Source organism: Theobroma cacao, chromosome 9 (genome assembly GCF_000208745.1).
Source record: "Theobroma cacao cultivar B97-61/B2 chromosome 9, Criollo_cocoa_genome_V2, whole genome shotgun sequence".
In the NCBI taxonomy this organism is placed as follows: Eukaryota; Viridiplantae; Streptophyta; class Magnoliopsida; order Malvales; family Malvaceae; genus Theobroma; species Theobroma cacao.
Window position 1 is genome coordinate 31,028,012 of NC_030858.1, and position 13,802 is coordinate 31,041,813.

General features: G+C 35.7%; 1 protein-coding gene across 1 annotated transcript; it reads right to left on the reverse strand.

Annotated features, from left to right (window-relative positions):
- On the reverse strand, positions 904 to 2,978 carry LOC18589985 (ABC transporter G family member 23). The gene has a single exon (XM_007015221.2). It carries the CDS (start codon positions 2,923 to 2,925, stop codon positions 976 to 978), a length of 1,950 nt encoding a protein of 649 aa, XP_007015283.2. The 5' UTR covers positions 2,926 to 2,978; the 3' UTR covers positions 904 to 975.

Below are 13,802 nucleotides of genomic sequence, written 5' to 3' on the forward strand. Positions count from 1 at the left end.
TAACAAATAAAACAATGTCTTTACCATCAAACTTAAACTCTTACTTTTGATAATTTCCTGCTTGAATTTTTTTTCTTCTTCTTTCTTTTTTTTTCTTATTTTTATTTTTTATTTTTATAAAACTACATCATTTTGGAGCCTTTTTATACTTTCAAAAACCATAACCATAAAATCCTTTGGAACCTTTTTCTCAAACAACGTAGTTTTATAGAAAAAAAGAAAAAAATAAGAAAAAGAAGAAGGTTCCAAAATGACGTAGTTTTATAGAAAGAAAGAAAAAAGAAAGAAGAAAAGAAATTCAAGCAAGATATTGTTAAATATAAGAGTTTAGGTGTGATGTTAAAAATATTGGTTTATTTGTTCGAGTTCCTGGGTTCAAATCTTAACAACATTTTGATGTACCACGTGGCAATGCATATCCATAGGGTGATGTGGCATTGCCACATCATCAACCCAACCTTGAAGTGTGATGTGACAGTGTTACGTCACCTTACTGCCACTTTAGCACTCAAAACCCCCTTTATAAGCCACGTCAGCATCTAGTGCCACGTTAGCGATGATGTCAGCACCGTCAATTTGAAAAGAAAACGTTAGTGGGATTAAATTGAAATAATTTTCAAAATTAAGAGACTAAAGTATTACGATTTTAAATAGAGGGACTAAATTGAAGAAAATACCATAGTACAGGGACTTCTCAGGTATTTTGACCAAAATTTTTTCTTTCTACAATATGTTTATGTATGTCAATGTTAATCAATATATGTATATACTAGTCTATGCTATAATATGTGTACATAGGAATTAGAATTGAGAGAACAATAGTGATTTTTTTTGTGGGAAATTATTAGAAAGAAAATAAAAAATGAATAAATATAAGAAAATCTAACCATCTTATTTTACAAAATATGAAAGATCAAATTTATCTAAGAACTAAAACTGTATTGATATAAATCCTATAAGGTTCTAGGGGTATAACTATATAGTTGTTCTTGAAGCCTTTCTAGCAAGAATGATCCAACAAAGCACACGATAGAACAAAAAGAAACCAAACATGATCCCAACATTCATCCATCTTGTATCCTTATCGAGCCCTCTACTCTCGAGGACATCATTCCCTGTAAGCAAACAATGGGAATAATCCGGAGGATGCCATGAGAAACACTCACCTCTCACACTCCAATACTCATTTGTAAGCAGGGTATCCAATGGATACCTGTAAAGGGAAACATAGTACATAAAGAGCCAATACTTTGGAATGTTGTCTTTTGGAATGAAGTAGCCAGAGAATAGGAAGAAGGCTCCAAGAACCGTGCAAATGAGGGAATTCCCTGATATGAAATCAGGAGAGACTGCACTGAGGAAGAGTACCAGGGAACTTGCCATCAGGATTATGAGCCAAACCACAAAAGTGAAAAATGTGAAAGCTGCAATGGAAGGATTAAGCCCCACAATCCAGTAGACAGGACCGGCAAAAAGGATAGCTACCGCGAATAAGAAGGGCATGAAGACTATGGTGTTGGCAATCATGTATGAGGAAATTTTATAGGCTCCCCTTGAGGCTTCCTTCATCAGAACTCGCCGTTCTTCGAGGTATATTGGAAGTGCTTCAACTGTGGAAGAAAGGAGGAAACTTAGACTAAATGCAAATAGACCTAATCTCTCAGCGACCCCTTCTTCGTCTTTCCTTACCTTCACATAGACGCTTGCCAATCCAAACCCACCAACAACGGCTTGCATTGTTCTTGCCAAGAAAAGCTGCTTTGTTCTATAAATAATTTTCCAAAATCTTGAGCAGAGAAACATAATTTCAAGCAGACTTGAAAACCAAAAATTTCCCATCTGTTTGTCCTCATTGTGTTGTTGAATTCTGATGCATTCTTCGTCTGACCATACCGGGTAGGAATATGAGTCTCCGTCTTCAGCAACAGAAAATTTGAAGCTTGATGCTTCCAGTGCAGGCATAATTTCCATTGCAAATTCTAATGCATTCAACTGAGTTGGAATTTGAAATCCCAATTTCTGTATGGTTTCCTCAAGCAATCCGAGACTACCATTGTGGACAACAGAGCCATGAGAAAGGACTAAAAAGTTAGAAATATATCTAAGAATTCTGTAGCTTGGTTGATGGATCGAAAGCAGCACAGTTCTTCGCTTAGCTTTGGCCATCGAAGCAAGCAGCTCTATCACTTGAAGAGCTGAAGTACTATCCAGGCCTGAAGTTGGCTCATCCAGGAGTAAAATTGGAGGGTCGTGAATCATATCAACACCAATCGAAACCCTTTTTCTTTCTCCACCAGAAATTCCTCTATTCTCTTGATCACCAACAAAACTGTCCGCAACATGTGAAAGGCCAAGCTCTTGCATCAAGCTCTCTACCCTTTCTTCCTTCTCTTTTGAAGTCATTTCTTTGAGCCTGAACTTGGCGCTGAACATCAGCGTTTCTCTTACAGTAAGTAGAGGAAGCAAATTATCCTCTTGTGCCACAAATCCACATATCTTCCTCAACTGAACTGGACTGGTCATCCGATGATCGTTGATAGAGATGCTACAAGGATCAAAGTCTTTATCATTTACCCTTCCTGATATTATCCTGAGAAGACTAGATTTCCCAGTGCCACTTGGACCCACAATGGCAAGTATTTCGGAACTTCTAGCAACAAAGCTGACCGATTTAAGTATCTCAACAGGCTTAGGCATTTGCCCCAGGTGAAAAAAAGTATCAGGAATTGACCTTTTCAGGTGAATTGTGTAGGAAAGGTTTCTCACTGTTAGTTTGTGAGAAGTCTTGGAATTGTCAGTTGAAAGTGGTGAGTGATAGAAGGAAGAGGAAAGGCTGGTGGATCCTTCAGGTGAACTGGAAGTTGAGAAGAGAATAACCGAGTCATCTTCAACATTGCTTGGTTGCTGCTGGAAGCAAGTTGCCATTGTTTGGAGCTAGTGTTTCAGTGTGGAAGGTACCTGAGGCTTTGAAGTGGGAATGTAAAATTGGAGGTTGGAACGTAAAATTGGAGGTTGGAACAACCAAGTTTAATTGTAAAAACAAGTTATTTCTTCAGCGCTGGTGAAGGTGGTGAAATATTTGGCAGGGGTTGGTGAGCTGAGAAGCTGACTATATATTAAAATAGTATAAAATTATCATTTCTTGTAGATTTGACTCATTCCATTCTGTGTACATCTCTGTTCTTTTAGTCAAGTTCTTCCATAAATGGATTGCCAAATTGATCTAAGCTATATCTAAATGACGCTTCCACGAGTTTCGGGAGCAGGTTTGAAAATTTTGTGCAGGCAGGAAAACAGCAAGGAAAGTGTACAACTCTTAGCTGGAGTTTTGGTGATCAATGGTGAATTAAGGATGTTGCACGAGGTTGATTAAAGTGTAATTATAAAAATAATTATATTATATATATATATATATATATTAAATTTTATATTTATAATAACAAAGAAAATTTAAAATTGAGGAGTGGTGGTCACCACTTGACACCACCCGTCATTTTCTTTGCTATGCCCTTGTATTGGGCTCAATGGAAGATCTCATAAATCACAAAACATGCTTGGCTACTTGATTCCATTGAAAATTAATTTGATTTATCATTGAAAGAGAAAAGTTGACATATGATTAAAAGAGATTACCAAAAGATAAATGAATTTACATGACGTTTGAAAAAAAGAAATTAATCGAAATCTACAAGTGAAATTCCTTCTTTCTTTCTTTTAATTAATACCAAATGTTAAAACTCCCGACTCCATTCACACGTCAAAGAACCACATGATGAAATGAAATAAAAGAAATTGCCGCACAATAAAAGACAAGGGAATTGATTTGGGCCTCATAGAACCAACAAAAAGATGGGGGGCCAAAAAACACCTGGTCATATTTAAGCCACAATATGCCAAATTGAGCCCATATCCTTTAGAGCCCAACACTAACTGAAAGGAATGGAACAAGGTCAAGAATTATTTAATAGTGGTGAATTTAACATTTTAAATAAAAAATAATTAAAAAGTAATTATAAGAATAATAATATTATATATAAAGTTTTATATCGATAATAATAAAAAAATTAAAACTTAAGAGATGACGATTGTCGCCACATACCTTCCCTTGACTCCGTCTTTGAATGTTAACATTCAATTCATCCAAAAAAAAAAAGAATATTAAGATTCAGGTTTAGATATATAAGAATAATTTGATATTAGTTACATATGTATGGTTGAAACTAGGCCTTATGATTTCTTAGGAAGATAACAGAGTTTCTTTTCTCTTTTTATTTTTCATTCAATATTCCCAAATCACAACATGCATTGTAAAGCATATGATATAAAATATAGAAACAAGAAAAGAATGTATATCCATACTAAAATGTAATATTGGTGCTTCAGTTTTACCACATTCAATTTTGAATTTACATTAATCCAATGAAACACTACTCAATATATATATATATATATATAACATAATTGTTACATTTATAAAAACTTAATGAACAAATTAAACAAACCAACATAAAATAGATAAAATCCACACTTGATAAGACTTGAACTCAAGTTAATTACTCATACTTTCAAAATCTAAATATATCCGTCTAACCAGGGTCAGCCCTTGGGTAAAGTCACCTAAGCAAGGGCTTTAGGCCCCCAATTTAGAGAGGCCCCAAATTTAGAAAAGTTTTATAATTTTATAATATAATTTAATTATATTAAAAATATATAAAAATTTAAAATGATATAAAAATAATTAATAATTAATAATTAATAAAATTATATATTTTCTTACTTTTTTAACTATGTACTTGTAAATTTTAATTTTTTTTATTTTTTAATGTTTAAAATGCTATAAATTCTCAATTATTTCTCTTATTTCTAATCAACTAACAATTATATGTATTTAATAATCTCCAATAACTTTTTTTTTACTTATTTCTCCTATTTTCAATTAACATATTTAATAAATTTCAACAACTATTTTTTTCTTTTATATAAAATCAATTATTTTTTTTCAATGTATAATATCTACTTTGAAATTCTTCTTTTCTCATTAACTCTTTCTTCCTTCTTCTTTTTAAATTCAATTTTCTTTCAAAAAATAAATAAAAAGTCTATTATGTTATTATTTTTATAAAACTATAAGCCTTATTTACAGTTTGTAATAAGTAATCAACAATTAAGTATTATTATTCTAATATTTATAATTTTTTTTATTTTAATCTATAGTTTATATTATATTATTATATTATCTTTATTTTATATTATAATCGATTTATTTAAATTAAAAATTTTAATTGATGATTTATATTAATTATTTAAAAAATATATGATAATCGCTTTAATTTTTTAAAGTTATTGGGCCACCCTTACGTTTAACTTGGCGGATGCTTGTGTTATTACGAGGGGATGTGACCTCCAAAGATTTTTACAATATTATATATTTTTTCTTTTAATGGTTTTTAAAAATTTTTTAATTTATTTCCCTTATAAAAGTTGATTAACTCTACACTTGTTTATAAATTTATAACTTATTCTAAGTATATATAAAAACTAATTAGATCTTAAATCTAAATTTAAGTTATACAATAAAATATAATACTCATCTATTTCCTTATTTAAAGATTTAACCTCATGAGTCTTCGGTTTATAACAAGGCACCGAGTTCCATCCACATGGACTAAACTAGATCACAACCTGCAGGTTGTGGCTACTTGTTGTATTCACATCACTGCACTGTTGTTCACATGGACGACAAGCACAGACATCCAAACATGAATTCACGGCCATGAAAGCATTTGGCTCCACCAAACCTCTCAACACCAAAAAAAAAATATCTTGCAATTACGCCCCCGGATAATGTACGTACTTCTCGACACAATGACAACACACCAACATTTATTTCGCTACACAGCAGAAGACAAATTGACAAGCCTTGTGTCCCATTGCATGTTCTCCACCAGTCCAAATCGTTATAATGCTCTTTAAAAAAATAAATATTTCATTTAACAGGTAATATATAATTTTTTCTAAATTAAAATAAAAATAAAAATAAAAATATTTAATAATTTTAATTGTTTATTATCTTATAAAAATAAATGTTTATGAATTCATTATTTATTGTTCTCATATAAATTGTGAATAATAATAGAAGGAATTTGCAGTAGCTCATTCCATGTGTCGGCCATAAATATCAGTTTCCTTGGAGGTCGTTTGTTTTTTTCCCCAAGACAAATAGACATGTTCCAAAACTGAAGGACTAATTGTTTCATGTGGTTGTTGGGCTTGTGTTGTTCATTTGTAACAGGATTGTCACGTGAATTCCATATGCACATGGACCTACATTAGTTGGATCCAAATTAATTTCAATCGTTCGTATCCAACTTTCCATATATTTTCATGTTATTTTTTCCCTTTTAAATCTATTGATTGAATGAGTGAAGATTGGTTCAATGTCGCATACAATAAACGTTTGATGTTACATAATTATAATCCAAAAACAAAATAAACGTTTGATGTTACGTAATAAAGAAAAGGAAAAAAAAAATTTTAGTCTTTAAAAATAAAGTGTTTTTGAAAATAACCTTTCAAATAATTTTAACTGTTTTTAACAAAGAGAATAAATTTTGAGACAAAAATACCATTAATGAGACATTTTCGTAGACACACACTCTCAAACACATTGAAAATGGAAAAATAAATATATAAAGAATTTACGAACATCTAATTTTGTGCAAAACATCCACTTTTTTTTTTACGAAGCTTGTGCAAAATAAAATAATGTTGCATGACATGGTTTTTCAAATATTTCAGACATGACATTTAGATAATACGAGAAGAGTAATATTAAACCAAACGAGAAACCGATCGTGATGAATCGAAAGCTTCAAGAATGATGTGAAAGTAGAAATCCCTGATACAGTGGTGCAGCGAAAGGAGAAAGATGTGAATCCAACACACGAAATGGTCGTGCTACAGCAGGCCATATGTGACACGGTTGTGGCACGACAAGGTTCAGAGTTTGTGAAACGGCATGTTGGGAATATGTGACACGACATGGTGGGAATATGTGACACGGTTGTGAGACGACAGGGTTTAGAGTTTGTGACACGCTATGGAAGGAATATGTAACACGACAGGATGAGAATGTGACATGACTCGGAGGGAATATGTGAGATGACATGGTGTGCATGTGTGACACGCCAGTGTGAGAATGTGGCACGCTATGGTGTGTATACATGACATGCCATGGTGAGAATATGTGAGACGGCATAGTGAGCATATGTGACACGGTTGTGACACGATAGGGTTCAGATTTTATGACACGTCATGGAGGGAATCTTTGACACGGTAGGGTTCAGAGTTTGTGACATGCCATGGAGAAAATCTGTAACACGACAGGGTTTAAAATTTGTGACACGCCATGAAGGGAATTTGTGACAGGGTAGGGTTTAGCGTGTGTGACACGACATGGCTTGAACATGTGACATGACATGGTTTGAAATATGGAAAAATAAAGAAGCGGGCAAATAACGATGAAACCGATTGGACTTGCACTGAATGAATGAAATGAATAAATGAATATTATAAGGCCATTTCATTTTAATTAAATATTTTTCAGAATTCACAAACGTCTGTGCGAAAGAACTCAGAGAGTTTGATTCATTCCTCATTCCCAAAAGTGGTACCAGAGTGTTCGACTTCGTTCTTTGCAAGTTTAACGACACCACAGCAACAATGTCAGTTATCAGTGAAAAAGTCAATCAGTCTGAAATTAAAACTTTCTTCTATTCATTAATTTTTTGCTGGGTTTGTTTGATATGTTCCTTTTTTTTGCAATCGTTATGTTTAAACTATTTTCTTCCCAGTTTTATGGTCGTACCAAAGTTTTGATATGGCGTATAGTGGGTTAACCGCGTTATGGGGTTTTTAGTGTGTCACAACATTAGTTATTTTAAGACAGTTCGTGTAACGAGTCAGTAATTACACCTATTGGCGTGTCACACGCCATGGGTGTTTTAGGCCAGTTCGTGTAAAGAGACAGTAATTATAATGATTAGCGTGTCAGCGTTGGCGTGTAACAACATTTGACTTGATACTCATGACGTGTAACAACATTTTACGTGATATGCATGGCGTGTAACAACATTTTACTTGATATGCATGGCGTATAACAACATTTTACTTGATATGCGTGGTGTGTAACAACATTTATTTCTTTCTCCAGTATACCTTGTTGCACATTATGGGTTAACTCACTCGTGCATGTGTGCCATGTTTTACAGATGCAGTCTAGACAGTATGAGGATCTTGACAATTTTCTTATTGTACTAAGGGAGAAGTGGGCGTTCAATGTCGCTATTAATACTCACTGTAAGCGGTCGCAACTACATTACATTAACAAGACTCTCTAAGATAAAAGGGAGTACGATGCAATGAAGTGTACGTGCTTCAGAATGTTGCTAGACATATATCCATAAGGCTACTTTTGTGTTGGTCTCTTGCATAACATCATGATTCGTCGAATCACTGAGACATCTTTAATGGACCATGAGCTATGGTTTGCCATTAGCAAAAGCAAGGTGCACATATCAAAGCAGGAGTTCTACCTTATCACCGAACTGAAGTTTGGTCGAATGCCCGATGTTTTCACACGACCATACGAGGTTGTTATGGACGAAATTCATGCAAGATATTGGAACAGGCAACAGGGCATTAAGCTGCAAGCATTGCTTGATACATTCCACGGAGGCAACTTTCAATGACCAGAAGACGTGACAAAGATGGCACTCGTCTTGATTGCGAATAACATTTTATTTGGTCAAGACTACCGTAGATAAGTGATGCCTTGGCTCTTGTCATTAGTGGAGGATATCGATGCTTGGAATGTCTTCCCATGGGGTCACTATGTTTGGAGGCTGACCTTGTACTACCTTTTGAAGGGGTTTGAAGTGCCTGCCTCAAACTTGCAGAAGGATACTCGTTTATGGTACAACATTTACAGATTCGCATGGGTGATACAAGTACTGTCACATAACTTTTTTTCATTTTCCTTTTGACATAATAATTTACGGTTGCACTCATTTATCATTTACGGTTTGATAATGGTTACATTTGACTTGCAATTATGGGCAATTGAGGCAATTTCGACGTTACGAAAAATAGTTGCCCTTTCTGGTCTGAAGGACAACGTCTACCCACGAATGTGCAAATGACAATGCAATTAAAAGCCGAAAGACTTCTACAAGGTAGTTGAGAAGTTGGAGTCATTCGAGTATGTGAGTGAACAGCTACTAATTTCTGTTGTTAATTTGTATAATAATTTTCCCTAAAATTTAATCATAATACATTTTTTGCAATTGTGGGCATTCGAGACCTTAGAGCCCACCCCGGATGAGGCCAGTCGGGAGTATTTTGTGAACATTGATGTCCCGTTATTTGAGGGCCACCAGTACGTGCCAATAGGGTACATGGAGGATCTGACGAAGTGAGGCTTAGGTGCGAGGAAAAAGAGGAGAGACTTGAAAGAGATAAGAACCACTGGTTCCACGAAGCGGAGGCGCATCGTCGTTTCTTTAATCGATGAGCTGCTAGACCCTGAGTTGATGGAGCAAGGGGACGACCATGGCAATGGTAGTGAACAGCCAATAAGGACGGTTTTAGCGATTTGTGTTCAACAATCCCATATGTAATTATTGAATAACATATCTGTGTTTGCAGTTTGACCATGCGACGGTAGCTCCACAACCACCAAGAAGTCTTCCTCGAACGCACAGTGCTAACGAGTTGTAGATAAGATCAGTTTTAACGATTTGTGTTCAATGTTTTCATATATGATTATCGAATAACATATCTGTGTTTGCAGTTGGACCATGCGACGATAGCTCCACAACCACTGAGAAGTCCTCCTCAAACGCACAGTGATAACGAGCCATTAGTAAAATTGGTTATAACGGTTTGTGTTCAACATTTTCACATATGTTTATCGAGTAACATAATAATTTCTGTTATTGTAGTTGTGGAGGTGACAACAGGTCCTCAACGATCGATCGGTCTGGCTCAACCGCACAATGCTAACGAGCCGTCGGTAAGGATATTAAAGTTTTAGCAGTTAATGTTCAACAATTTCATATATGATTATTGAATAACACAGTAATATATATTATTATAGTTAACCCATTCCACAAAAGTCAATGACAAAGTAGTCATGGAACGTTAGCTCGGATAGATCATACGTAGGCATCAAAAAGACATGTTGGAGCTGAAGGGTTCAATTCAGTCATTGACTCTTGCAATGTAGATGCTTGAGGATCGTATTGTTGCTTGGATTCTAGACAGCCTGAAATCACAACTACGTTATTCTATCTTCCCTTGTATTTTGGTGGTTTACGTTTAGTAGGTGTAGTCCTATTTTTTATTCTCGGTTTATGGTGTGTGGTGTTTTATGATCTAACGAATTTTCCCATTTATCTCATTCTGTAGGGTGGTGTTTCATCGTACAATGATGGTGACGACCATGATGATGCTGATTATGGGCAGCATGATGAACCTGTTGTTGACATTCATGATGATGTTATTGTTGCTGACGGACAGAATATAACTCATGTCGATGACGTTATCGATGATGCTATGGTAGGGGATGTGACCTGTCAATTGTATGCTGCTAAAGGAGACCATGTTCTTAAGGCCGATTCAGTTATTGATGCATCTGCTGGAGGGGAGAGGGACCTTCAATTAATTGAGGCTGAAGGGGACCATCTTCTTAAAGTCGATGCAGTAGTCGAGGCAACAGTAGGAGAGGATGGGAACCTTGCATCTTTTTAGGCTGAAGGGGACCATCTTTCTCATAGCACTCCTGAAGGCAGCACGTCACGGGTGTCGTCACTGGAGTTGTCTGATGTCCATCATCATGAAGCAATAATTTTAGACCTAACTGAACAGGCACGGGTCAAAACAGCCAGTAAATACATGGCAAACCCATACATCGACCTGTCAGTGACCTGTCGGGATGTTAAGAACTCAATGGTGGAAAGTTACGAAGCTTTCAAGAAAGACGAGTGTGTGAGGTAAGCTCATTAATAACATTCCACATATTATTTTTGAATGAAACCTTAATCCCCCAAGCCTTTTGAAATTCATTCTGTAACATGTGCAGGTGTAATGTAGGGATCATAGAGGATCAAAGGGCTGACTTTTTCACAATATTAGAAGATCCCAAAGAGGAAATGACAGGTGAATAAAATTGACGCATGCCTAAGTGTACTATGTAAGTGAATGACAGGGGCAAAGTCCAAGCTGTACAACCCCCATGCATGCATGGTTGATACGATATTCTTCGTAAATATATATGTAAATTTTTCAATTACGAAAATACTAAAGTTTTTAGGGTTTAAAGTGTAAACTAATGTATACATGTTTGACAGGACACCATCCATATGCTCTACACCGCATTTCCAACTGAAGATGGTTGGTCCACTATAGAAATTCCAGATGAGTTACGGGCGTACGTGGAGGATGAGTTACGGTAAAAAATGGGAAGATGTCGATTTCATCCTTGTGCCTTGCAATGTGGGTGGCCATTGGGTGGTTGCGAAGATTAACTTGGTGAGGTGGACGATGAAGGTGGTGGACTCTGCAAGAATTTCAGATGCTAAGGATAACGGAATGCATGTGGCTCAGATGACACCCCTTACAACAATGATGCCAATCATCTGCCACAAAGCCGATTATTTCAACAAAATGTGTCGAAAGACACGAGATTCAACGTCGATGCCATTCGAAATTCATTTGCCAAAAGCTAAAGTACATCGTTAGAATTATGGTGTCAGCTACGGTATGTTCACCATAGAGTACATTGATGACATTTTGCAATCGAAATCGATTAAAGTTAAGCAGAATATGATTGCTAATATGCATCGCCAATACGCTCTGGAAGTTTTTAGCAATAGTTTAAAGAGCGAACCCTAAACCCTACACTAAGAGTTGTAAGTAGATTTTTTTGTGGATACAATTAATTTTGTTAATTTTAAAAATAATCAAACATCTTATACGAGAATTTTACAATTCAGACACAGTAACTTGAATGTTGAAAAGCTGAGTTAAATAAAAGAGAAAATTATGAGAAATAGCCATTCTCATAAGGTGATTTCCTTTTCAGAAATAATACTGTAACCACGTGGCATGTCACCCTATCCAAGCATGGCGTGTCACTCCACAAAACTGAAACAAGTCAGCGTTTCATCCCATAAATCTGTTTGCACTCATCGTGTCACCAGAAGATGTCATGGACATCTAACAATTAGGGCGCGGCGTGTCAACCCAAAATACTCCAACAAGTTAGCGTGTCACGTCATAAATCTGCTACCACTCAGTGTGTCATACAATAAATCTACAAGCACTCAGCAGGTCACGTCATGAGTCTGCTACCACTCAGTGTGTCATGCCATAAATTTGCTAGGACTCAGCGTGTCACACCATAAATTTGCTACCACCCAGCGTGTCATGTAATAAATCTGCTACCATTTAACGTGTTATGCTATAAATCTATTAGGACTCAGCGTGTCATGCCATAAATTTGCTACCACTTAGCGTGTCACGTAGTAAATCTGCTACCACTCAGCATGTCATGCCATAAATCAGCTAGCATTCAACATGTCACGCTATAAATCTGCTACCATTCAACGTGTCACGCCATAAATCAGCTTGCACTCAGAGTGTAACCCCATAAATCTGCTACCACTCAACTTGTCACCATAAGGTGTCATCCACACATAACAATTAAGGCATGGCGTGTCACCATACAATATGGGACAAGTTAACGTGTCACGCCATAAATCTGCTTCCGCTCAATGTGTCACCACAAGATGATATCGACATTTACCAATTACAGCATGTGGCTCATAAATGTTGACAAGACCGAGGTAGTCCCTGTACACTTAAGCAATGGTAGCCACTGCTTCTTCAGTATGAGAATCTGCTTGTTTGTCGCTTGCGGCCTGGGCTTCAGCCTCTCTCTCCCATTTAGTTCAATGTAGTCCTCTGAATGAATTACAAATTTTCCTGCCAAAGAAAAAATAAGGACTAAAGTGGAAAAATTTTTTTGGCTTAGGGACTAACTTGAAAGAAATTTCAATGTATGAAGACGAAAATATAAGTAACAGACTTCTCATATTATTATGTGTGTTTTTCAAAAGTTAAAAAGCCTAAATTCCTTAAAGCGAAGATTAGAATGTTGTTTGAAGTCTACAACAAGATGGTTAGCCTTTTAGCAAAAAAAAATAAAAAAATCAAAATAAAAAACATGTCTTTTAAAAAAACAACCAACACCCCTGTACATCCTAAATTATACAAGATTAGTGGAGATGAAAAAAAAATCTGTAAATCAACCTTAAGAAAATGTGAACATCAACAAAATAAAAACCAATAGGAACCATTATCCAGATTCACAAATACAATCTTTCCAACATTTTCAAGCCCATGTTACAATACAAATAAAAAAAAGCTTATATCAAACTGATCTGCTGCACCCTAAAATGAGGGAAATCACTACCATAAATAGCATCTTTTTAGTTCCCCTCATTTACTATTTGCCATCATTTTCTTCTCTTCTTGATAGCTTTTGATGTAGTGGACCTAGCAACGCCTTCAATTGCACTAGTCCGAAGTACACTTACATTAGCAACATCTTCACTTGGTGTCCCAGTAGCAACTTCAGTAGGTGCAGTAGCAGCAGCTTTAGTTGGTGCAGCAGCAGCAGCTTCACTTGGTGCACCAGTAGGATATTTAGTCGATTCACTAACAGCTTCAAATTTCCTTTT